Source organism: Aulostomus chinensis, chromosome 18 (genome assembly GCF_037954235.1).
Source record: "Aulostomus chinensis isolate RoL2024-O1b breed Wild chromosome 18, RoL_Achi_v1.0, whole genome shotgun sequence".
NCBI lineage: Eukaryota > Metazoa > Chordata > Actinopteri > Syngnathiformes > Aulostomidae > Aulostomus > Aulostomus chinensis.
The window spans coordinates 15,989,791-16,012,156 of NC_141337.1; the positions used below are offsets into that span (position 1 = coordinate 15,989,791).

Below are 22,366 nucleotides of genomic sequence, written 5' to 3' on the forward strand. Positions count from 1 at the left end.
CCCCTGCTACTTCGCCCAGCACCTTATGTGCCCTGGGTCTTCCATGAGTCCTCCTACCATTTGGACATGTCCTGAACACCTCCCCAGGGAGGCGTCCTGACCAGATGCCTGAACCACCTCATCTGACTCTTCTCGATATGAAGGAGCTGATATGAGTTCCGGCTCCTCCGCTCTGGCCGCAGATTCAGCGTACCGAAGGGTCACACAAAGCGGTACAGAATCAGTTTTATACCCAGAGCGGTCGAAATTTTAAATGACCATAAGTCTAGACCATAGGGTACCGGACATAAATCTATATAAAGTTATTTATAACTTATTTTTTGGATTTTACTTCTGATGATTTCATTCAGATCAAAGGACGCAGTGACAAGCACTTTTACCATGTTTTTATATTTGGATAGATTTTTTTTCTGATTGATTTTATTTGATTGATTTTTTTGTATGGACCTGGCTGGTATGTCTAGTGTGGAGATGTGAGTGGTATGAGGGGATTGCTGAATTCCTGCCTGCAAAACAAATTTACCCTCGGGTACAAATAAAGAAACCTTGAACCTTGAACCTTGAACCTTGAGCAGTGGTTGTAGCCCAAGCTCCTCCCAGATGGTGGAAGTTCTCACCCTATCTCTAAGAGAGCCCAGACTCATTTCAGCTGCTTGTACCCGCAATCTTGTCCTTTCAGTAATGATCATAGGAGAGGGTAGGAACATAGATTGACCAGGAAATTGAGAGCTTTCCCCTTCGGCGCAGCTCCCCCTTCACATGACGGACCAATGCAGAGTCCGCATCACTGTAGATGACACAACAATCTGCCTGTCAATCTCACGATCCATCTTTCCCTCACTCGTGAACAAGAGCCCAAGGAACTTGAACTTTGAATTCCTCCACTCAGGACAGGGTCTCATCCCTGACCTGGAGATGGCGCGCCATCCTGCTCATCACTGCTTGCAGCTTTAATTTGGACCTGATCAGGAAAGTATCAGGGGCCAGAATGACTTTGTTCACCTTGACGTACATGCATGCATTTTCCAATTGCTCTCTAATTTTCCGTGCATTAATGCAGCTATAACCTTGATAATATGTCAGTGAGGTATTTAGTTATCTGCTGTTTCAAATAACTTCTGATTTACGGCCGTTCATGTTCGTGGAGGAATATACAGCTGCACAGGAGCTGAAATGAACACATCTGAAATATGCTGTCGAGATGTTTGTCAGGAATATAAAGTAAAGCACTTGGTGTGCAGGGATAAGGGTTGTTGGGATTTGGCTTGGAGGCCCAACTGGTGTTAGCAGCACTGCGGCAGTATTAGCTGTCGGAACAATGGACCCTCTGATCAGCCTGTACAGGACACAGTAAATCCACATAAGCAGTGAAGCGCCATGACGGCCTCGACACACTCAGAACAAACAAGTACAGAACCACATGCGTGCGCGCGCGCGCGCACACACACACACACACACACACACACACACACACACACACTAGCACGCACACCCCCATCATGTCTCTCAAACATAGAGTTATAGATAATACACTCACCAACACAAATCCAAAACACGTCTCACACACTCTTACCCTTCACTCCCTCATTCTCCTACACACCTTGTTCTCTCTTTTCATCTGCTCCTCTCTTAAATCTGCGCCTCCTTCCCACTTGTGTTTGCAGCTATTTCCATGTCAACACGCCACAGGTGGCTGTAGTAATGCCAGAAATACACAAACACATATGCAAGAGTGTGTTTATCCCTCTGCAGTGGTCAGGTACAGCTGTTACATGTGTTTATGTGTGTTTGTGCATTTGCGTACATGAACATGGAAATATGTGTATGCATGTGTGGTCTATGTGCTTGTTTTTCAAATCCTATTGAAGCCCTTGAGACACACACACACATATCTACACTCACACACACGCTTGCCTAACCCTAACCCTAACCTTAACAACTGACCAAGAAATCAGTGTTTTACCAATTCAGGACATGACCCCAATCGCGCATACCGTCCCCAATTTACGGTCTTAAGTCTGGTGTGGACTTAAGCTCATTGCTAATGAGAATGAAGTAATTAGCAGCCATTGACATCCGGACAGGGGCAATAAACACTAAATACAAGTAGGATACAAGGACTGAAACTACAAGACCTCTGCCTCAGATGAAGTAAATATGTACTTAGTCACTGAAGTGAGTGAAATCAGTAACTCTCCTGTGTATGTCTGTGAGCATGTGATCAGTGTCAATCTGTTTCATACCTCCTTTGGGGAACAAGAGTAACAGCTGATTCAGATCTGAGGGATCTGGCAGAACAAAAAGCTTCATTGCGGATCCAAGGGTTCTGTGCCATAACAAAATCTTCCTGTCACTACAGGAGTGTTGTATTCTATGTGAGGTATTTTGGGCATAACTGGCCTTATAGTCCAGAAATGATAAACGGTGGGAAAAAATGGTTTGTCGTTTGTAGAAATATTCTCGAGATAATGTGCAGCAAAAGTATCAAGATTATCTTATAAATAGGAAGAAATACCAAAATAAGTGCATATAACAGTGACCTTTAACCTTTGACAATCAAAGTTCATTTATCCTTGAGTCCAAGTGGATGTTTGCACCAAGTTTGAAGAAATTCCCTCAACAAGAACGAGACAGTCAACCAACTTGTTGCTGTTAGAAGCGCCGAGGGCAAAAAATATTTAGAGATTGAAACCTTTTCTGTCTGTGTGGCTTAATGGTTTTAATTTAGGATCCCACTAGAGGCAATGGTGGGGTGAAAATCGAAGTGAGGAGGGGCAGAAGGATGGAAGAGATAGATACAGGGTGAGGCAAGGAGATGGTTTCAGCCCGAACAAATGGCCTTCCAGGGAAGCCCTAAATGGACAGATGGGCAGATTGAAGAATTCCCAAATCTCGGAGCAGACAGATCAGAGGGATGAGACCTCAGGGTGATGGCTGGTTTTAGAGTTGTAACCATATCAGGAAGCAGAGACTCTGATATATAACGACCTGCCCTCAACATACACACACCCATAGACCTTCTGAGCTGCCTCCTGCATTGGTTGGTCCTTGAGTCTCGAAAACCAGAATAAAACAAACAAGCCTGCTTCCTCTCGTTCCTCCTTGACTTCTGTATTCTCTCGTCATTCAGCCTCTCTCTGCAGCAGCCGGTAGGTGAGTGAGTTCCTTGGTCGTGTGTGTCAGCGGCAGTAGCAGCAGCAGCAGCAGCCATGCCGGGCGCTTATAAAGGGGAGTGCAGGGACGAAGTGGACCCCATGCCGTTCCTGAATCCTTCTGAGAAGGAGCGCCTGGATGCCATGAATAAGGCCTATGACATTAAGCGCTCCTGCTGGGTCAAAGATGAAAAGGAGGCTTTCATTTCTGGAGAGATTCAGTCAGAAGATGGTGACAAAGTCACTGTCAAGAACAGCAAGAACATGGTAAGACTTATATGGAAGGTTAAAGGTCGGGGAAACTTTTACATTTATAAAGTGAATGAGATGTGATCAAGTGTCCTTTGTTCCCCATCAGACGGTGGTCGTGAAGAAGGATGATCTTCAGCAGATGAATCCCCCTAAGTTCTATCAAGCCAGCGACATGGCCAACCTCACTTTCCTCAATGAGGCCAGCGTCTTAGAAAACCTGCGCAGCCGCTATGTCAGCATGAGGATTTATGTAAGCCGGGAGTCGTACACCCACAGCAGAGGAAGGGATTACTGAATGGGAAAATGTTATTACTGTGCCCCAAACCAAAACTGAAAAGAAGTCCAGTTAGATTTTATGTTCATTAAAGATTTTACAGAAAAGATCAGTTCATTTGCCTGGGGAAGTATGACATAGAGTTAGGTAAGTCTAACGAAAATGCTTTGAGCTGCATTTTGGGAAATGTAGTCTCCGCTGTTTTCTTGAGTCTGACTCATGCCAGACACTAGAAGTCAGAACATCTCAGTCTTTGCCGAAAACTGAAGAAAATCATCACTGACAAGCTCCCAATTTTACCAAAGTGCACCACTGCATGACTGAAAATCTTCTTTAAAAGGCATTCTGAGAAAAGTAGTAGATCACACCTTCAAATACAACACAACAACCTTTAATTATAGAATAAACTCCATACTCTAGCAAATATTAGTCATCCTGCTTTTTGTCTCCTCTCGCTCTTTTAGACCTACTCAGGCCTCTTTTGTGTGACGATCAACCCGTATAAATGGCTGCCGATCTACGGCGCCAAAGTGGCCCAGATGTACAAGGGGAAGAAACGCAATGAAGTTCCACCTCACCTCTTCTCCATCTCGGACAACGCCTACCACGACATGATGATGGGTGAGGAGACAGGGGGACTTACTCAGACAGCAGAAAATAGGCAGTGAAGGGTGAGGGGAGGGACGAGCCCCAAGAGGTGTCTGTTGATTTGGGATAAGTCTTTTGAGATGAGTTGTTTGAATGTCATTACACTTCAGTATGTGGATCGAAGGGGTGCGGCTGCTGCAGGAGGTGTGTAATCAGTGTAATGATTTGTTCAGGGAAAAGTAGAGTACTTTGAGGCCATTATGTGGCATCAGGGGAGAACTGGCAGCTGTCTTTGTTTGATTGTACTGCTGACAGAGGACGTCTGCAACCCTCTGATCTGCTCGCAAGGAAATCAGCAGTGATTATTCTCATCTCTCTCACACTCTTGTTTGTCTTCCCCCCCCCCCCCCCGTGCTGTACCATCACAGAGCATGAGAACCAATCTATGCTGATCACGTAAGGACAAACACAACGCTTCTTCATTTCCAAGTTACTCTCTGCATGTCACACTACTATTTAATCCTCGTTTGTTTTGATCTCCTCCAGTGGAGAATCTGGGGCTGGCAAGACTGAAAACACGAAGAAGGTGATCCAGTACTTTGCCAATGTTGGAGCCTCAGGGAGCAAAGCTCCCGACTCAAAGGTAAGAGTTGTACAGGTGTGTCCATGTATATTTATCTTATTTGATTATATGCATTCAAATTAGTTCTCTTTGAATTGAATTGAATTGAACTGAATGTCTTAATCAGCCCCGCCAAGGACATCATAACATGTGATTAGAATTACACAAAAATCTGATTTCCATTCACCTGGTGGAGAGTTGTAGAATGGACATCACCAATCAGTGATGGTCATAGCGCCACCTGGTGTCAACAGGAAACGCCTTGTTTTACACTGGACAGTCGACTTCCCAAAGTGTGGACAAGAACCTTAAGAACTTAGTGATTCATTTCTATGAAGAATGTGAGTTTTCATTTAAAAGTATGACCACTTTGATGGAAGCATCAAGTATGTAGATGAAATAAATGTGACGTAACAAACATCATTTGATTTCCATCAAAATTACCCAGCATTAAAATCACAATATGTGCAGCAACATGATATGTTGTAGGTATGTGTTTTCTGGTGCACAATCCAAATATGAGTTTTCTCCACCCTACTGCTCAAAAGGAACAGCAAAACACACACAAAGTGCGCAGGGGCATGAGGGGCCTGCTCATCGTTGCCTGCAGATTTCTAGTTTTCATTTGCACTGCTGCAAAATGAGATCAAACCACCAGCAGCAAATCAACACACACACACACACCCACACACACACACACACACACACACACACACACACACACACACACACGTACAGAAAGTCCTGCACACATGTATAAACAAATATGAATGTAAAGACGTGAGGAATAAATAGTCCGCGCGTTGTATATTATTGCCTGGATACATTTGATAGAACAAGAACAAACCGTCTCAGAGTTTTTGATAAGTTCAGGTCTTAATAGATTTACAGTGCTATCCAGGGTGCAAAGGTGGTTGCCCGAGTGACATGAGTCCTTGATCATGTTTGTGTCCTGATGTCGACGTTTTGAGTTCAGTGTATGTTGTCAGATCAAGGTGGCTCTAGGCTGGGGACGAACTGCCGTGGTTTAATGACTCTCTGAGGAGTTTTTATGTCCAGCGCAGTGCAGCTGAGCACGATGCTGAGAGGTCACAAGCAAGAAGTGAAAGTTATGCAATAATTCTGCTCTCTTTAACGTACAACCAGGAAAAAAGATTTGTACATTTTGTTTTTAAGGCTTGTGGTATTGCTGTTTGTGTTATGTGGGGCAACCTGAATGGTGACGGTAGAAAGAGCAGAGGCGGAGTTGTTGTCAAGGCAGCTGCGTAGTTTAGTCCCAGAACCTTTGCAATGCAGGCTAAGGGGGAAGCGTAGAGGTGCTGCACTCCAGAATAAAAGCCACCAAACTCTTTTTAATGTACCACTGTGTGCTGATGATGAAGATGTTTGCTGTGGGTGTTGGAGACGTAGCAGCTTCACTAGAAACCTCAAGGCCGCATGAAAAGACCTCAGTTGCAAAGTGAGGCCTTAAAAGTAGGGACAGGACGATGCACAGTCTAACTGAGGGTCACCAGTGGGTGTCTTGTTTTTATGGATTCTTTTTGAGGCAGTAGTGTGGTGTTAAAGGTGTGTGCTGGGTGGAGGTCAATAGTTACATTTGTGACAGACAGTGTGGACGGATGGGGGGGGGGGGGGGTTCCAGAAGACATTGGATTTCTTTTATTCAGTCCTGTTATCCAGTCAGTTAAGTCAACCTGTTCGGAAGTTTCTTTATCAACTGGGCTTGAATGCACATTGCGGGACCATTTTGATGAGGTTCTGGTGGACTTGGGTGAATACGTGCTTCAGATTGATCTCTCTCAACAACCACGGCACATGTCTGACTCCCAGGTTTCCTGATTACCACTCTGGGTTCAGAGACAGAACCAGGACTGAGGCTATTTGAGGAGCCACTCACAACAGATTTGTAACCTTTACGCCATCTGAGGGCCACAAAGATATCTGTTAAGGGCCTAGGACAGGTGGTCAAGATGAAGTTTGTGTGACCCTGCCAGCTCCTATATGAGAACTTGTTTATAACTGTACTCTTGCTGACCAGGGGGATGATGAATGCCAGTTAATGTAATAGGTTTTCCATCCTTTACTCTGACGTGGGTGGTAGACGGATGATGGGGTTTCTGAAAGGGCTCCAGTGGTGCTGGCTGTGTCAAATGACAGTGTGTAACATCAGAAGTGTTAAGAGTAACCTAGAATATCACCAACTCTGCGGTTCCCCTCCTTACAGAGTTTTATGATGAGTTTCAGTTCATAGTTCAGGTGCCACTCTAAAATATTTGTTTCACTTTCAAGACTATTTTACAAGAAGAATCTCTAAAAACCTACAGCATACTTCCTGCTCAGAAAAACAAAACAAAACAGAAGACGATTAAGTTATGCAAAAAGGTATAAAAAAGAAGTGTGAATATTGTGGCTTTGTTGCTCTATGGGGACATATCACGTTTTCCTCATAACACCAACTGCCCCCGAGTGGTTAAAGTCACTCATTACAGGCTTCTCTTTTCTCCCCTCTCCTCTCAGGGCTCTCTGGAGGACCAGATCATTCAGGCTAACCCGGTGCTGGAGGCATTTGGCAACGCCAAGACCATCAGAAACAACAACTCTTCTCGTTTCGTATGCACATACACACAAATAACGTTACATTATAATTTACACAGTCAAAAAGGAGGTTGTCATAATCTGGAGAGAGAAGAAAAGGAAAAACATTAAATCAACTATGTGGACAAGGTTTTACAGTGAAATGTAACAACACATTCATTCATTTGTTTGGATCCAAAATTGTAATAATGAGAAGAAGATTCTTGTGTCCGCCAAACCTTGCTGTAGCCCTCTTGATCTTTTGCCCAGCATGTAAATGTTTGGTGGTGGGTTGAGAGTTACCATGGCAACACACTCGTACAGATTTGTCTCTCTGTATGACCAATACTATTTTGTTCTTGCCTTCCTTTTAGGGAAAGTTCATTCGCATCCACTTTGGCCCCACAGCTAAGCTAGCTGGTGCCGACATTGAGACCTGTGAGTGGATCCTGTGGATTTCATTTTCCTTTAAGCACATAGTTTTTTACGTGGGTCGTAAAAAAAACAAATAAAAAAACAAAACGCTGTGAGATGTAAATGAACAATATATGGATGTGGTATTTTTGTGTGTATCAGATCTGCTGGAGAAATCAAGAGTCATTTCTCAGCAGGCAGCTGAGAGAAGTTACCACATCTTCTACCAGCTCCTGTCTGCAAGGAAGCCAGAACTCATAGGTGAGACGGACCAGGCTGCAGTATAGTCACATCATTTTCTTGCAAAGAAGTGTTCCATATGTTCACAGGAAGATATTACAATGTCTTGAAGTGCAAAATAAAAGAGAGAAAAAAAAGTATTTAATTATTTTACAGTTTTGCCAAAACAGTGATTAATCCAGTAAAATGGTTCAGGCCAGTGAGCATTTGGTTCACTGAATGGTGTTGAAGTCAAGTCAAGTCAGTTTTATCTGTGTAGCTCCAAATCACAACAAAGGTTATCTCATGACTCTGTACAGGTAGAGCAGGTCCAGCACTTCACTCCTTCAGTGAATTTACACCCAACAATTCTCCATCAGCAGCACATCCTGCAACAGCAGGGATGAACACCTTCCTTTGAACAGGCAGGAACGTGGAGCAGATCCAGGCTCAGTGGAGACGGCCTTCTGCTGAATGAGAGCAGGACAGACACCAAGACAGATAATGGAGGAAGACAGATATGCAGATGGAAAGAGAGGGACAGAGAGGCAGATAGGGATTAAAAAGAGAGAGAAAGGGAAGAGAATGAAGGACAGATGGGGAAGTGAGCAGGTGGTGCTAAGGGTGGCAGCTTGAGCCTCTTCAGGTCTGTAGCCTCCTCCAGCAGCAGTCAGGGATCTGGGGAGTGGGGAAGCACAGAGGCCCCGGAGAAGAAGACGAGTTGGTAACACATATGAGTACAGGAGGATAGAGAGGACAGAGGGGAGAGAAGCCCAGTGCACCATGGGAGATCCCCCGGCAGTCTAAGCCTATAGCAACCTATCTTAGGGCCGGCCTAAGCAGCCCTACTGTAACGATAAGCTTTATCAAGAAGGAAGGTCTAAAGTCTGCTCTTAAACCTAGAGAGGGTCTCTGCATCCTGGACTGAAACTAGGAGACGGTTCAGGGGTTCAACAATTTAGAAAACCTGTAATACAGACTCTTAATACAACACTATGTCTTCCAGAGGCCCTGCTGCTGAGCCCAGACCCCAAACAATATGCGTGGGTGTGTCAGGGAGTCACTGTGGTGGATAACATGGATGATGGCGATGAGCTGCAGGTCACTGATGTGAGTCAGCCCTCGTTATCGCTCTCATGTTGTGATTCACAGCATGTCAGTTGAAAGGTTTGGTTTTAAATTAGTAAGTCAAATGAAATGCTTCTATTTTCTGTCCTCTCTCCCTCTCTGCGCTTGCGTGCTCACAGGAAGCCTTTGATGTCCTGGGTTTCACTGCTGAGGAGAAGATGAGCATCTACAAGCTGACTGGAGGCATAATGCACTTTGGCAACATGAAGTTCAAACAGAAACCCAGAGAGGAACAGGCTGACGTGGATTCCACTGAGGGTATGAAAAGAAAATCTCACTTAACTTGCTCTCTGGTTTCAAATCTGCCTGGTAAAGAAACACATCAACTTTTTGGGAATTCAAATTAGCTAGCTCAGACGGCAATGAATGGTGGTGGGAGCAGAGTGTTAGCGTGCCATGTCAAAGTTATCAGATACTCCTCGCTCCGAAATGGGCTTCGCCTGCGTTAACGTTTCTGTATTTTCAGAGAAAAGTGCATTTCTAGAATTTGACAGAGACACTCTTCACACCCAACAGCAGTCACTGCACTAAGCTAACGAGCCAGGAATGCACCGTTTTCAAAAAGTTGGCATGTTCCTTTAATTATTCTCTTCCCCATCAAACTTCCTCTGTTCTCCATCTAACCGGCCTAGTTTCCTACCCTTTTACTTCACTCTCTCTCTCTCTCTCTTAACATTTTTATGAAGTCTGAACTTTCTCCTCAGTCAAACTCAAAGTCCAAATTTTATTTTTAAATAGTGTTCTGACCCATATTTCAAGATAATACTGAAATGACTCTGTTCATTCTTTGTGTCCTCTTTGTCCTTCCTAAAGTGGCTGACAAAGTTGCCCACCTCATGGCCATCAACTCTGGGGAGCTGCAAAAGGGCATCACACGACCCCGCGTCAAAGTTGGCAATGAGTTTGTGACCAAAAGTATATTATTATTATTATTATTATTATTATTATTATTATTATTATTATTATTATTATTATTATTATTATTATTATTATTATTATTATCAGAAGTACTCACCCAAAGCTTAAAACTCATTTATAAAGTTTTTTCTTGTGAAAGGTCAAAACCAGGACCAGTGTGTGTACTCCATCGGTGCTCTGGCAAAAGCCATCTACGACCGCATGTTCAAGTGGATGGTGACCCGCATTAATAAGACCCTGGACACCAAGATGCAGCGGCAGTACTTCATCGGAGTGCTGGACATCGCTGGGTTTGAGATCTTTGAGGTGAGATTCGGCTTGATCAGGTGGGAGATGATGTCACATCCTGTCATGGTCCAACTCTCTCTCTCTCTCTCTCTCTCTCTCTCTCTCTCTCTCTCTCTCCTCCAGTTCAACAGCTTTGAGCAGCTCTGCATCAACTTCACTAATGAGAAGTTACAGCAGTTCTTCAACCACCACATGTTTGTGCTGGAGCAAGAGGAGTACAAGAAGGAGGGCATCGACTGGGTCTTCATTGACTTCGGCCTGGACCTGCAGGCCTGCATCGACCTGCTGGAGAAGGTAGGACTCTCGCTCGCTCTCTGCGGGACTTGGCCATGTCCTCGATCACTGTTCACCTCGTTCTCTCTTTTCTCTCTCTCTCTGTCCGTCTCCTCCCCAGCCGATGGGGATTTTCTCCATCCTGGAGGAGCAGTGTGTGTTCCCAAAGGCAACAGATGCGACCTTCAAAGCAGCTCTCCATGACAACCACTTGGGCAAGTCCACTAACTTTCTCAAGCCAAAAGGGGGGAAGAAAGGAGCTGAGGTCCACTTTGAGCTGGTGCACTATGCCGGCACTGTGAGTGATGGCTTGTTCTTGGACTCTCTGACATATAGATGAATATTAGCAGCATCTATGGCCTGAGCTCTCCAGCTGTTTGGAGTTCCAGCTGTTGTAGGTGAATTAATCATGTACACAGGTGCAGTGAGGTTGTTTGTGCCTCTCACAGGTGGGCTACAACATCGCTGGCTGGCTGGAGAAGAACAAAGACCCTCTGAATGAGACGGTAGTGGGACTCTTCCAGAAGTCCTCCATGCCTTTGCTGGCTCTGCTTTTCAAAGAGGACGAGTCAGCAGGAGCAACTAAGAAACAGAAGAAAGGCTCTTCCTTCCAGACTGTCTCCAACTTCTACAGGGTAACTCACTCTGACACCGGCTATGCTAAGCTAACACATAGCCGGTCATTAATGGGTATATAAGTGTGGCAAGTGAATAACATTACTGTTGCGAAACCAATCAGCCATTCACCACCTCAAAGTTGAATTTACTACAACATTATTCCAACCCAATCAAAAAATTCAAAGTGCGGACCAAATTCTCTCAGCAGAGAACACTGAGAACCTTATGTAACGTTCTCTAAAGGTGATGAGTCACCTGTTCCTCTTGCTTACAGAAGGTTGTTCCTAAGCCCTGTAATTCAAGGCTTCCCATATAACTTCTGGAATTTTGCTCATTTTTGGGTCAGATCACAACATTTCAAAGACAACTTTCCTTTTGGATTTTTCGAAAGGAGAAACTTGATGTTTCATTCTGAGAACGTCCCGTCTTTCTGTAAATGGTGTCACATTGTTCTTTAAAAAAGTAATTCAGATATTTAGGGAATACTTAGGATGTTCTGGAAAGGTTTAGGACATAGTAGGAATAAAGTATGTTCCTTCCTGATCACGACACCATGTTCCAAGACCCACTGAAGAACCTAATGGCGACATGAACGGACAGGAACATTTAGGGAACCTACCAAAGGCTTGCTTCACTCATCCCAGAATATTTATGAACGACTGTAAGAAACATTATTAGAATTTTCTACACGAGAGCAAGTGTACATCCTTTACATATTCCTCTAAAATATTTGATGTTCCAAGAACATCTGGATTGTTCCCTTAGGGTCAGATGATTCTAGTACCTTTAAAAAAAAAAATGCAACGTCCATCTTGACCGGAATGTTATGGAGACGTTACAAGACAATTTCCTCAGAAGAGATGTTCTCGGAATGTTCTGTCATCACACAATGTCTCGCTAGGGAATGACTGTTCTTGATTGGAAGTAGATAAGCTTATACCAGTGGAACTACTCACCTCACACACACACACACACACACACACACACACACACACACACACACACACACACACACACACACACACACACACCTCTTACCATTTCACTGGTGATTAACAGGAACAGTTGAACAAGCTGATGAGCACCCTGCGAAGCACGGCTCCTCACTTCGTCCGCTGCATCATTCCCAATGAGCTGAAGAAGACAGGTTAGTGGGGTTAAATTGCATGATCGTTAGGAGGCCGTTGGAGGTTTCTGAGGTATGTTGCATGCACGATTTATTCAGCAGTAAAACTGGAACTATCCTCTTTTGTCAAGGTGTGACGGATAACCACCTGATCCTGCACCAGCTGGCCTGCAATGGTGTGCTGGAGGGCATTCGCATCTGCAGGAAAGGGTTCCCAAATCGACTACAGTACCCAGAATTCAAACAAAGGTATATTTTATGATGTCATTTCTGTAAGTAGTTATTTTAATGAATAAACTGCAGTCATAGTTTCGATCTGTTCTAACACTGAAGTTATTTTCAGATGGTATGAACTCGCTCCCAAACCATGTATTACATTTTTATTTCCTTTTTTTGCGTCCTTCTCCTGCGGCTTTTTGACTGCTCTTAACTGTTACAGAGGTCTTTATTTTTCCCTTTGATGATGCAACTGAGACAGCTTCAGAAAAATGAAAACTATTACGCTACATCTCCTACCCAGAGGCAACAAATGACAAAAAAAAAGAGTAAAAAATACCAACATGTTTGGGAGCAAGAGCAGTTTCTGAGAAGTCATTTGTTGGAAATATGATGAGTTTATGAGGGGGAAAAAATCTCTGAATGAACAAACAACAATCATTTTTCTTTTTCGTTTAAATTTGGAAGCCTCTGTTTCACTACAGTTCATCACAGCTCTATTATTTGATGCTAATAGAGGCTTTCGTTTTTAAACTCCTCACTGGTTATTCTTCCTCATGTGTCCCTCAAACTGTCTGTTTTCCTTCAACCTTCCGACTGAACTGGGAGTTTCTAAAGAAATAAGGAACTAGAAACTTGATATCTTTGTGTAACAGATGAATTTTGATTAACTGAAGTCTGTTAGTCAGGTCAAAGACAACTGTACTGACCCCCTTTGTTTACATCCTTATCCCTTTACTCTCCATTCTTCTCTTCCCTTTCTGTTCCTCCTCCTCCTCCTCCTCCTCCTGTCTCCCAGGTACTACATCCTCAACCCTAGCGTCATCCCTAAGGGATTTGTGGACAACAAAAAAGCCTCGGAGCTCCTCCTAAATTCTATTGGCCTTGACAATATGGAGTATCGCATCGGCCACAGCAAGGTACTTCTTTAAACAGCACGTTATCTTGTACAGGGTTACATTAAAGTGCTCCACAGTTCACAAAAAATGAATCACGCAAACCGGAACATTCTGAAAAAGTTGAAGAATAAAAAAGTCCTTTACAAAAAAAGCACATGAAGAAAACATCCAAGAAAAAAGGCCAGAGCTTGGAGATGTTTAAAGTCAATTTTCAGCGTTATATATGAGTGGTTACATAACAATAGAATTTGAAGTATTGTCTATTTAAGCAAACCACAGATCATGAATAAATTACAGAAAAACATTTACATCAAAATATCATACATAGTTTCCAATATTACGTCAGTGACATGTTCATTCTCCTGATAATGATGCCTTTGCTTCTACAGCATATTTTCGAAACTTGTATAAATTGTAGCTAATGACTTAAATATGGCTTATATTTTATGAAAAGTTGTGCTCAACAAAGAACGATAAACAAATCTGAGATTTTCAGGATGAATTTACAATGCAAACCAAACTGTCAAAGGATGTCAATGTTTGAAGAAACAGATCCACATTGAGTTGAACTCGAAACCTCCAACACACATCTGATGAACGACCCCAACTGTTTTCCCCTTCCTCTTCTCCCCCACAGGTGTTTTTCCGTGCAGGTGTTCTGGCAAAGCTGGAGGACATGCGTGACGAACGGCTGACAAAGATCATCACCATGTTCCAGGCTCGTCTCAGGGGAGTTCTGATGAGGATCGAGTTTAAGAAGATGGTGGACAGACGGTAAGTGTGTGTGTGTGTGTGTGTGTGTGTTCAGATAGAGACTGGGTTCACTAACAGTGTGTGTGTGTGTGTGTGTGTGTGTGTGTGTGTGTGTGTGTGCGTGCGCGTGCGCGCGTGTGTGCGTGCGTGCGTGCGTGCGTGTGTTCATGTGATGCAGGATTGCACTTATGGCCATCCAACGCAATGTGAGGAAGTTCCTGCAGTTACGTTTCTGGGGCTGGTGGAAACTTTACACTAAGGTAAAAACATGACACACGCAAACACACGCGTGGCCTGATAGCTGATATTTGTCATGATCATTACATTTACTGTCTTGACTCCTGCAGGTGAAGCCCCTCCTGATGGTCGCCCGCCAGGAGGAGATCTTCAAGGCTAAAGAGGAGGAGCTGCGTTTGGCTGTGGAGAAGGTGTCTGAGCTGGAGGGGAAGATCAAAGATTTGGAGGGGAAGATGGCCACTCTGTCACAAGAGAAGAGCGACCTGGCATTAGCGCTGGCTGCAGTAAGTAACTGCCGCACGGAAACTCTTCCTTTCTCTGTCCTAGTACTAAGAATTCAGTCTGTCAAACCAACAATTCCTTCTCCTTTCACCACAGGAGCAGGACACGCTGGGTGACGCTGAGGAGCGCTGTACACAGCTGATGCACCATAAGATCCAGCTGGAGGAGTCAGTGCAGGTCATTCTTACAACACCACAGCAATTAACAAGACTTGTCTACTCTCACTCTTTATGAATCTAATTTAATTCACCTGAATTGTGGAATTTTAACAAATGGTTGTTGTTTTTTTTGCTGCCTCGAAACCTGCTAAAAAACGTATTTTTGACTTTTAGGACTTGCGTGAGCGCCTGGAGGAGGAGGAGGGCAATGCAGCTTCACTCCATTCTCAGAGGAGACAGCTGGAAGGGGAACTGAATGAGCTGAAAAGGGACCTGGAGTCTCTGGAGTCCACACTGGCTAAATCTGAGAAGGAGAAACAGGTAGAGGGGAGAGGGAGGACATAGAAGCTGAAAGAAATATTTCTCAGCTTTGTCTTGATCTGGAGATAACTCCATTAACAGACATACATCCAGATTAGACCACATAATTCTGTTGAATGGTGTGTTTAGGGTTTGGACTTCAAAGTTCGAACCATGACGAGTGACCTTAGCCAGCGCGAGGATCATATTGCCAAGCTGCAGAAAGAGAAAAGAGCTCTGGAGGAACTGCAACAGGTAGACAAACAATTTACTGACACACTGCACAGCAAGTATTTAATCTTGTGAATTTAGAAACGAAGATTGTTTGTTGTTTTTTTAAATTGTAATGATCAATTTTCATCAGAAAACTCTGGAGGATCTTCAAACAGAAGAAGATAAAGTCAACCATCTTACCAAAACCAACAGCAAGCTCAACACCCAAGTGAACGAGGTACAGAAGTCCTTCTCAGAAATCATTAGAGACTCGATTGTGCACGGACAGCTGTCTGCTCTGTGTGTGTGTGTGTGTGTGTGTGTGTGTGTGTGTGTGTGTGTAGCTGGAGGATAGCTTGGAGCAGGAGAAGAGGATCAGGGCAGAGGTGGAGAAAGCGAGGAGGAAAGCTGAGGGCGATCTGAAGATAACGATAGAAAACCTGAACGAGATGGAGAACGCCAAGATCGATCTGGAGGAAGTCATCAAGAAGTGAGACACACACATACAAACACACACGCGGGGGTCAGGACCGACCCCATATGTACCCCGCTCTCTTTAGTCCCAGAGGATGCTGATGCCTCCCTGTGTTTGCTGATTGTTCCTGTAGGAGAGACTTTGAGATCAACAACATGAACTCGAAGCTGGAGGACGAGCAAGCGCTCAGTTCCATGCTCAGCCGTAAGCTCAAAGAGCACCAGGTTTGTGACTCACTGTCCTTGATCTCAAGCTAGAGAGAGAGAGAGAGAGAGAGAGAGAGAGAGAGAGACTGCAGCCTTTTACTGCACCCTGAGGTGATTGTCTTGTTTGTGTCTTCTTTGTTTAAATGTATGTTTTATCAGGGAGGTCAGTCAGGTATTAGCAGGACTGAGTCACTGTGAATGTTCTGCAAACGATGTGCTAAATCTATAATTATGTGTATCTGAAGGACTTGTGTCTCAAAGCGAGAATATTTCTCGGAATCTGTTTTGGGATTTGTCATTTTTTCAGGGCCGTATTGAGGAGCTGGAGGAGGAGCTGGAAGCTGAGCGAGCCATCAGAGCAAAGGTTATATTTCTAATCTGACTGCACTGCATCACCCAAAAATATCACTTTGTTCATCAAGTACTCACCTTTCAATATATTTAATGAATCAAGATGTTTTTTTTTCTTATTTGTGACTTTTTGGTAAATCCAGAATTTAAAAAAAATGCTACTGTCATATTTTCAGCTTGAAGCTAATGGAGACTGAAGACTAACAACAGAGAAACTGTACAACATCTGATTAAAAACTCTCAAATGCATCAGCCAACACACACACACACACACACACACACACACACACACACACACATACACACACACACACACACACTAACAGCAAAGTGTATGTTACATACTGCAGCAAAGGTTTAATGTTGTCTATCTGACAGGTGGAGAAGCAGAGAGCAGAACTGTCCCGAGATCTGGAGGAGCTCGGTGATAGGCTGGAGGAGGCTGGAGGAGCCACTGTTGCCCAGGTGAGTTTGACTGACAGCTGTCAGTCAGTCAGAGGTTAGAAGCCCACTCCAACATGACTCGATCTATGGTTGACCCTCAGATCGAGCAGAACAGGAAGCGAGAGTCAGATCTGCTAAAACTGAGGCGGGAGCTAGAAGAGGCAGCGCTCCAGTCAGAGGCAACGGCAGCGGCGCTGAGGAAGAAGCACTCTGACGCCATGGCTGAGCTTGGTGAGCAGCTGGAGAATCTGAACAGGCTCAGGGTCAAACTGGAAAAAGACAAACAGAGCATGAAGGCTGAGATCGAAGATCTCAATGTCACAGTGGAAGCCACTCAGAAAGCAAAGGTACGAAGGTGCTGTTACATTATGGTGAAACAGCGATGGCAAAGTCTCAGGAGAGATATTGCTGAACTCACACATTCTCCTGCTTTTGAATCCTTGTGTATGTGGGTGCAGATAAACTCTGAGGCCCACGTCCATAAGTTGGAGGACAGTCTGGCAGAGGCCAACGCTCGCCTGGCTGAAATGGAGCGGACTCAGACGGAGCTCAACGCCACCAAAATCCATCTGAGCGGTGGGAAGACAAAAACACGCGCAAGCAAGTGCTATTTCTACAAGTTTGTGATGGTCTGGTTCTCTGTTTGTGTGTAGTGGAGAATAATGATATGAGCCGGCAGTTGGAGGACGTGCAGAGTAAGCTGTCACAGGCCACCAGGCTGAAGGCGTCACTCACCTTACAGATTGATGAGCTCAAGAGACAAGTGGACGAGGAGAACAAGGTGTGTCAACTTCCAGCTCATGACATGTTCCTGGCTATGTCATGTTAAACACAAGACGAGACCATCCTCCCTTCCTCTGCTCCTGCAGGGTCGTAACACAGCAGTGGTGGCACTGGCTAATGCCCGCCATGACCTCTCACTGCTGAAGGAGCAGCTGGAGGAGGAGTCAGAGGCCCGCGCAGAGATGCAGCGCCTTGTGTCCAAGCTCAATGCTGATGTCACCTCCTGGAGGAGCAAGTATGAGACGGACGCCATCCACCGCACTGAGGAGCTGGAAGAGACAAAGTAGGTTGGAGAGAAATATGAATATGAAACGAACGGCATTTGTAAGAGATTTGACACTGCTGAGATTCCTCATGGATCCTTAAATCCTCCTGCAGACGCAAATTAGCAGTGCGTCTCCAGGAGGCTGAAGAAGCCGCCGAGGCAGCCCAGGCCCGAGCTGCCAGCTTGGAAAAGGTCAAGCAGAGGCTGCAGGGTGAAGTGGAGGACCTCACCATAGACCTGGAGAAGGTAGACATATCGCACACAGATCTATGTCTGGAGGGTCATCTGTGATTAAAAAGAAAAAACAACATTTACTTTGTGGTTGTTTGACTAGTCTAACGCAGCGGCCGCAGCTCTGGATAAGAAGCAGCGGGCCTTTGACAAGCTGGCAGCTGAGTGGAGCTGCAAGAATGAGGAGCTGCAACTGGAACTGGACAACAGTCAGAAGGAGAGTCGCTCCTACATGACAGAACTCTACAAGCTGAAGACCGCCTACGAGGAGAGTCGGGATCAGATCGAGACCGTCCAGAAGGAGAACAAAACCCTCTCAGGTGCCCCTCAACTGCCGTAGAGAGTGTCGTACAAAATATGAGGTACACACAAAACTAGCAAGCTAGATAAAATAATCTGTTCATAAGGGTGTTTGTGTTGGTTTTTTTTGGTCCTCCTGTTCTCAGAGGAGATCAGGGATTTGGTCGACCAGCTGGGGGAGGGAGGTCGCAGTGTCCATGAGCTGCAGAAGGCCAAGAAGAAACTGGAAGTGGAGAAGGAAGAACTACAGCTGGCTTTGGAGGAGTGCGAAACTTCACTAGAGGTACAAACAACACGGGCATGTGTGACTTCTGACTGCAGAAAACTTTTAGAAAAATAATCTGGGAACAAGAAGAGCTAATTATATTTGGAGGAAGATTTGATTTTGTATAGAACATTATTCCAAAATAGGAAAGTATTATTTGTTTTTGTGCGTGCGTGTGCGTGTGTGTGTGTGTGTGTGTGCGTGTGCGTCAGGTGGAGGAAGGTAAACTGGTGCGTGTGCAGCTGGAGCTGGCTCAAGTGAAGGCCGACATCGACCGCAGAATTCATGAGAAGGAGGAGGAATTTGAAGTCACCAGGTTAGAAAACAGACATAAAGATGCCCCCCAACATAATACACATGGGTACAACAGAAATAGAAGGAAGAGATTGTTAGTTTTAGTGTTTTAAATGTAATCAAACGCATCAGCCGTGCACACACGACACTTTTTTAACCTAACCCCACTGAAAGGGCTATTATTGTATCATTTTTGCTGTAAATCCTACAAAAAAAGGAAATATAAAGACAAAAACCTGGGCCATCACAAACTAGCCCCCTTTCAATATAGTTTACAAACGCTTACAAAACTTAAAGATTCAGTCTTGAGTCTCTAGTGTCGCTATCCAAGGGCTTCTTCATGTGTTTTCAGAAAGAACCATGCCCGTACAGTCGAGTCGCTGCAGGCCAGCCTGGAGGCCGAGGCCAAAGGTCGAGCTGAGGCCCTGCGGATGAAGAAGAAGATGGAGGGAGACTTGAATGAGATGGAGATTCAGCTGGAGCATGCCAACAGGAACAACGCTGAGCTGGTCAAAACGCTCAAAAAGCTGCAGCAGCAGATCAAAGTAAGATATTCTTGTGATCTGCTTCGAAAAACCTTGTCGTGTGAAAATACTACAGCAAGCCTTGGTGTGTCCCGCCCCTCCTCCAGGACCTGCAGGTGCAGATGGATGAGGACGCACGTCTCCACGACGAGCTGAGGGAGAAATACAGCCTCCAGGAGCGCCGCCTCTGCCTCATGCAGTCAGAGATGGAGGAGCTAAGAGGAGGCCTGGAGGCGTCTGAGAGGGCCCGAAAACAAATAGAACAAGAGCTGGTGGACACGACAGAGAGGTTCAATGATACCAGCATCCAGGTACGTGGTCACGAACAGAATCAGCAGCACACACTTGCCAAAGAAGGTTTTAAAGAGTTTTATGATTCCGGTTTCCTTTGTAAGTCCATAACATGATTTGACCTATATTTTGTGGGTTAGAACCAGAGTCTGACAATCCTGAAGAGAAAGCTGGAAGCCGACCTTGCCCGACTCTCCAGTGAGAACGAGGAGCTGATCTCAGAGTTTCGCTCTGCTGACGAAAGAGCCAAGAAGGCTGTGATTGATGTGAGCTGTTATTTGAATTGTTGATTAAATTACAAGAGTTATGACCAGACGCTGTCAGCTGCTGTTTGCTCATTTGTAGTTGTAATCAGTATTTTGTTTCCTTCCTATTTTTACTCCAGTGCTTGATCTTTGTTTTGGTATCACAGACACTGTGTGGTGGACAGTTGAGTCTCCACTTAATCGACCAATTTATTGTTGAAATTTTGAAGAAGAAAAAGATGGAATACTAACATTTTTGAAATCTGTGCCTCCTTTGACTGAATTTTAAAATTATTATTATTATTATTGTATTCAGACGTGTCTGTCTGTCTCCAGGCAACAAGACTTTGCGAGGAGTTACGCCAGGAGCAAGAGCGGAGCTCCCACTTGGAGAAAATTAAGAAGAACCAGGAGCAGAACCTCCGAGACCTCACGCTGAAGCTGGAGGAGGCTGAGCAGCAGGCCCTGAAGGCTGGCAAACGCACCATCCAGAAACTGGAAACCAGAGTGAGGAGTCTGAGTGGTCGGCAACAACTCAGCCCTGGCTCAGCCTCACTCTGTACTGATTCCTCTGCTGTGTTACTAGATCAAGGAGCTGGAGAATGACCTGGACCAGGAGCAGAAGCGCCACGTTGAGACGGTTAAAAGTCTTCGCAAGGGAGAGCGTCGGCTCAAGGAGCTGATCTTCCAGACTGAGGAGGACCACAAGACCAATCAGCGCATGCAGGAGCTGGTGGAGAAACTCCAGAACAAGCTCAAGAGTTACAAACGCCAGATAGAAGACGCCGTGAGTGGGAGCGGTATTTAAAGGTCTTACTTGTATGTGTTCCTTTAATTCAATACTGAGTCGTCAGACTTGTGTGATTTTAGGAGGAGCAGGCCAACAGCAGCCTGTCTAAATACAGGAAGACAGTCCATGAGCTGGATGATGCTGAGGAGCGTGCAGAAATGGCAGAGATGGCCCTGAACAAAATGAGAACCAGGAACCGAGCCTCGACCACGAAGGGCTTCACCTCAGTGGAGATTGTACAGGTCACCAAACCTTCCGGTGGACGACAGGACGAGTAGAGAGGAAAAAGAAACACACACTTGTAGAGGGTAGGCCTTTATGCACATGCACTGAGAGAGAGGATGAAATATTCAAGTGGGCTAATAATCTGTGTCCTTTTGTCCCCTCAGAGTGACGCACACCTTTTCAACCCTCCACAGGACATCAGACTGAGGATACATGAACCAGGGGGACAGTCTTAAAAAAGCCCAAACAGAACACCCTAGGAAGTCTTAAAGAACTGAGTCTTTAACATCACCAATAGTCTTAATCAATGTAGAGTTAGGACCGGTCACATAACCTGCTCTTTTACCCCGCGCACTGCTTCTTTTAGGTCCTGAAAAAGTCTTTGTGTGTCTGAATGGTGCTGTGGTTGCTTCTATAGAGTGCTTTGTGTCCCAGGATACTGTGGATTAGAGATTTTTTTCCTGTTTGTATGCGCTCATAGTCCTTGCGTCATCTCAGTCTTTTCACTAGAGGGAGGAGAGGGTGCAGCTGTGTTCTCACGTCAACGACAGAGAGCCCACCTTAGTGTGTCACTCCCGCATGTGTGTTTACTGTGCGGAAGTACAAATCTACCACGAAGCCAAAATAAATGACTTGCAAGTAACAAAGTCCTGTGTTGTTTTACATCCAGATAGAGGAACTTTGAATTTCTTCAGCCAAAAAATAAATAAGTAAATAAAACAAAATTAAATAAATAAAAAAATACATATATATATATATATATATATATATATATATATATATATATATATATATATACACACACACACACACACACACACACACATTTCTAATTATCAAAATTATGCATCTAAAGGTCAAATATGTGATGTTATGTCATGGCCCCTTCACCATTTCAGTCTTCTAGTGCAGAGCCTGTTTGAGGGGCCATGGTTTACGTAGCGTCACAAAACTTCTCTTTGGGAAAAGGGGTTCTTGCTTGGATCTTTGGGATCTTCCTTTGATCTCGCATTGACGCCCCATAACTCTGACTGTAATCTCAGTTCGTCATCACACAACCAAGACTTTGAAGTCACCACTTTGCATAGAGAGATTTCTTGCTCTATACATTAAATATTGCACTCGGCGGAGCAAACTACAACAGAATAAACAATTATTAGTTATCGCAAACAT

At 44.6% G+C, this 22,366-nt stretch overlaps 1 protein-coding gene across 1 annotated transcript; it reads left to right on the forward strand.

Moving 5' to 3' along the window:
- Nucleotides 1–3,209: 3,209 nt before the first annotated feature.
- LOC147245382 (myosin-16-like) lies at nucleotides 3,210–21,513 on the forward strand. The gene is made up of 44 exons (XM_086185216.1): nucleotides 3,210–3,419; nucleotides 3,511–3,654; nucleotides 4,143–4,299; nucleotides 4,695–4,722; nucleotides 4,813–4,909; nucleotides 7,406–7,498; nucleotides 7,837–7,900; nucleotides 8,039–8,137; nucleotides 9,102–9,205; nucleotides 9,343–9,481; nucleotides 10,037–10,138; nucleotides 10,281–10,447; nucleotides 10,553–10,723; nucleotides 10,824–11,000; nucleotides 11,152–11,337; nucleotides 12,380–12,467; nucleotides 12,578–12,695; nucleotides 13,462–13,582; nucleotides 14,199–14,335; nucleotides 14,493–14,574; nucleotides 14,662–14,835; nucleotides 14,930–15,010; nucleotides 15,166–15,312; nucleotides 15,442–15,546; nucleotides 15,656–15,742; nucleotides 15,849–15,994; nucleotides 16,113–16,203; nucleotides 16,493–16,549; nucleotides 16,915–17,001; nucleotides 17,082–17,327; nucleotides 17,439–17,556; nucleotides 17,634–17,761; nucleotides 17,850–18,046; nucleotides 18,142–18,274; nucleotides 18,363–18,579; nucleotides 18,706–18,842; nucleotides 19,037–19,140; nucleotides 19,471–19,663; nucleotides 19,750–19,953; nucleotides 20,074–20,199; nucleotides 20,515–20,685; nucleotides 20,765–20,965; nucleotides 21,049–21,276; nucleotides 21,358–21,513. Exons 1-43 carry the CDS (start codon nucleotides 3,210–3,212, stop codon nucleotides 21,244–21,246), a joined length of 5,832 nt encoding a protein of 1,943 aa, XP_086041342.1. The 3' UTR covers nucleotides 21,247–21,276; nucleotides 21,358–21,513.
- Nucleotides 21,514–22,366: the final 853 nt, after the last annotated feature.

Excerpts from the sequence above, each read along its gene's own strand:
- LOC147245382 (XM_086185216.1), top strand. The coding sequence starts at position 3,210 with ATGCCGGGCGCTTATAAAGGGGAGTGCAGGGACGAAGTGGACCCCATG. Across the intron at positions 3,420-3,510 it reads TCAAGAACAGCAAGAACATG|ACGGTGGTCGTGAAGAAGGA; the intron begins GTAAGACTTATA and ends GTTCCCCATCAG. Across the intron at positions 18,843-19,036 it reads AGTGCGAAACTTCACTAGAG|GTGGAGGAAGGTAAACTGGT; the intron begins GTACAAACAACA and ends CGTGTGCGTCAG.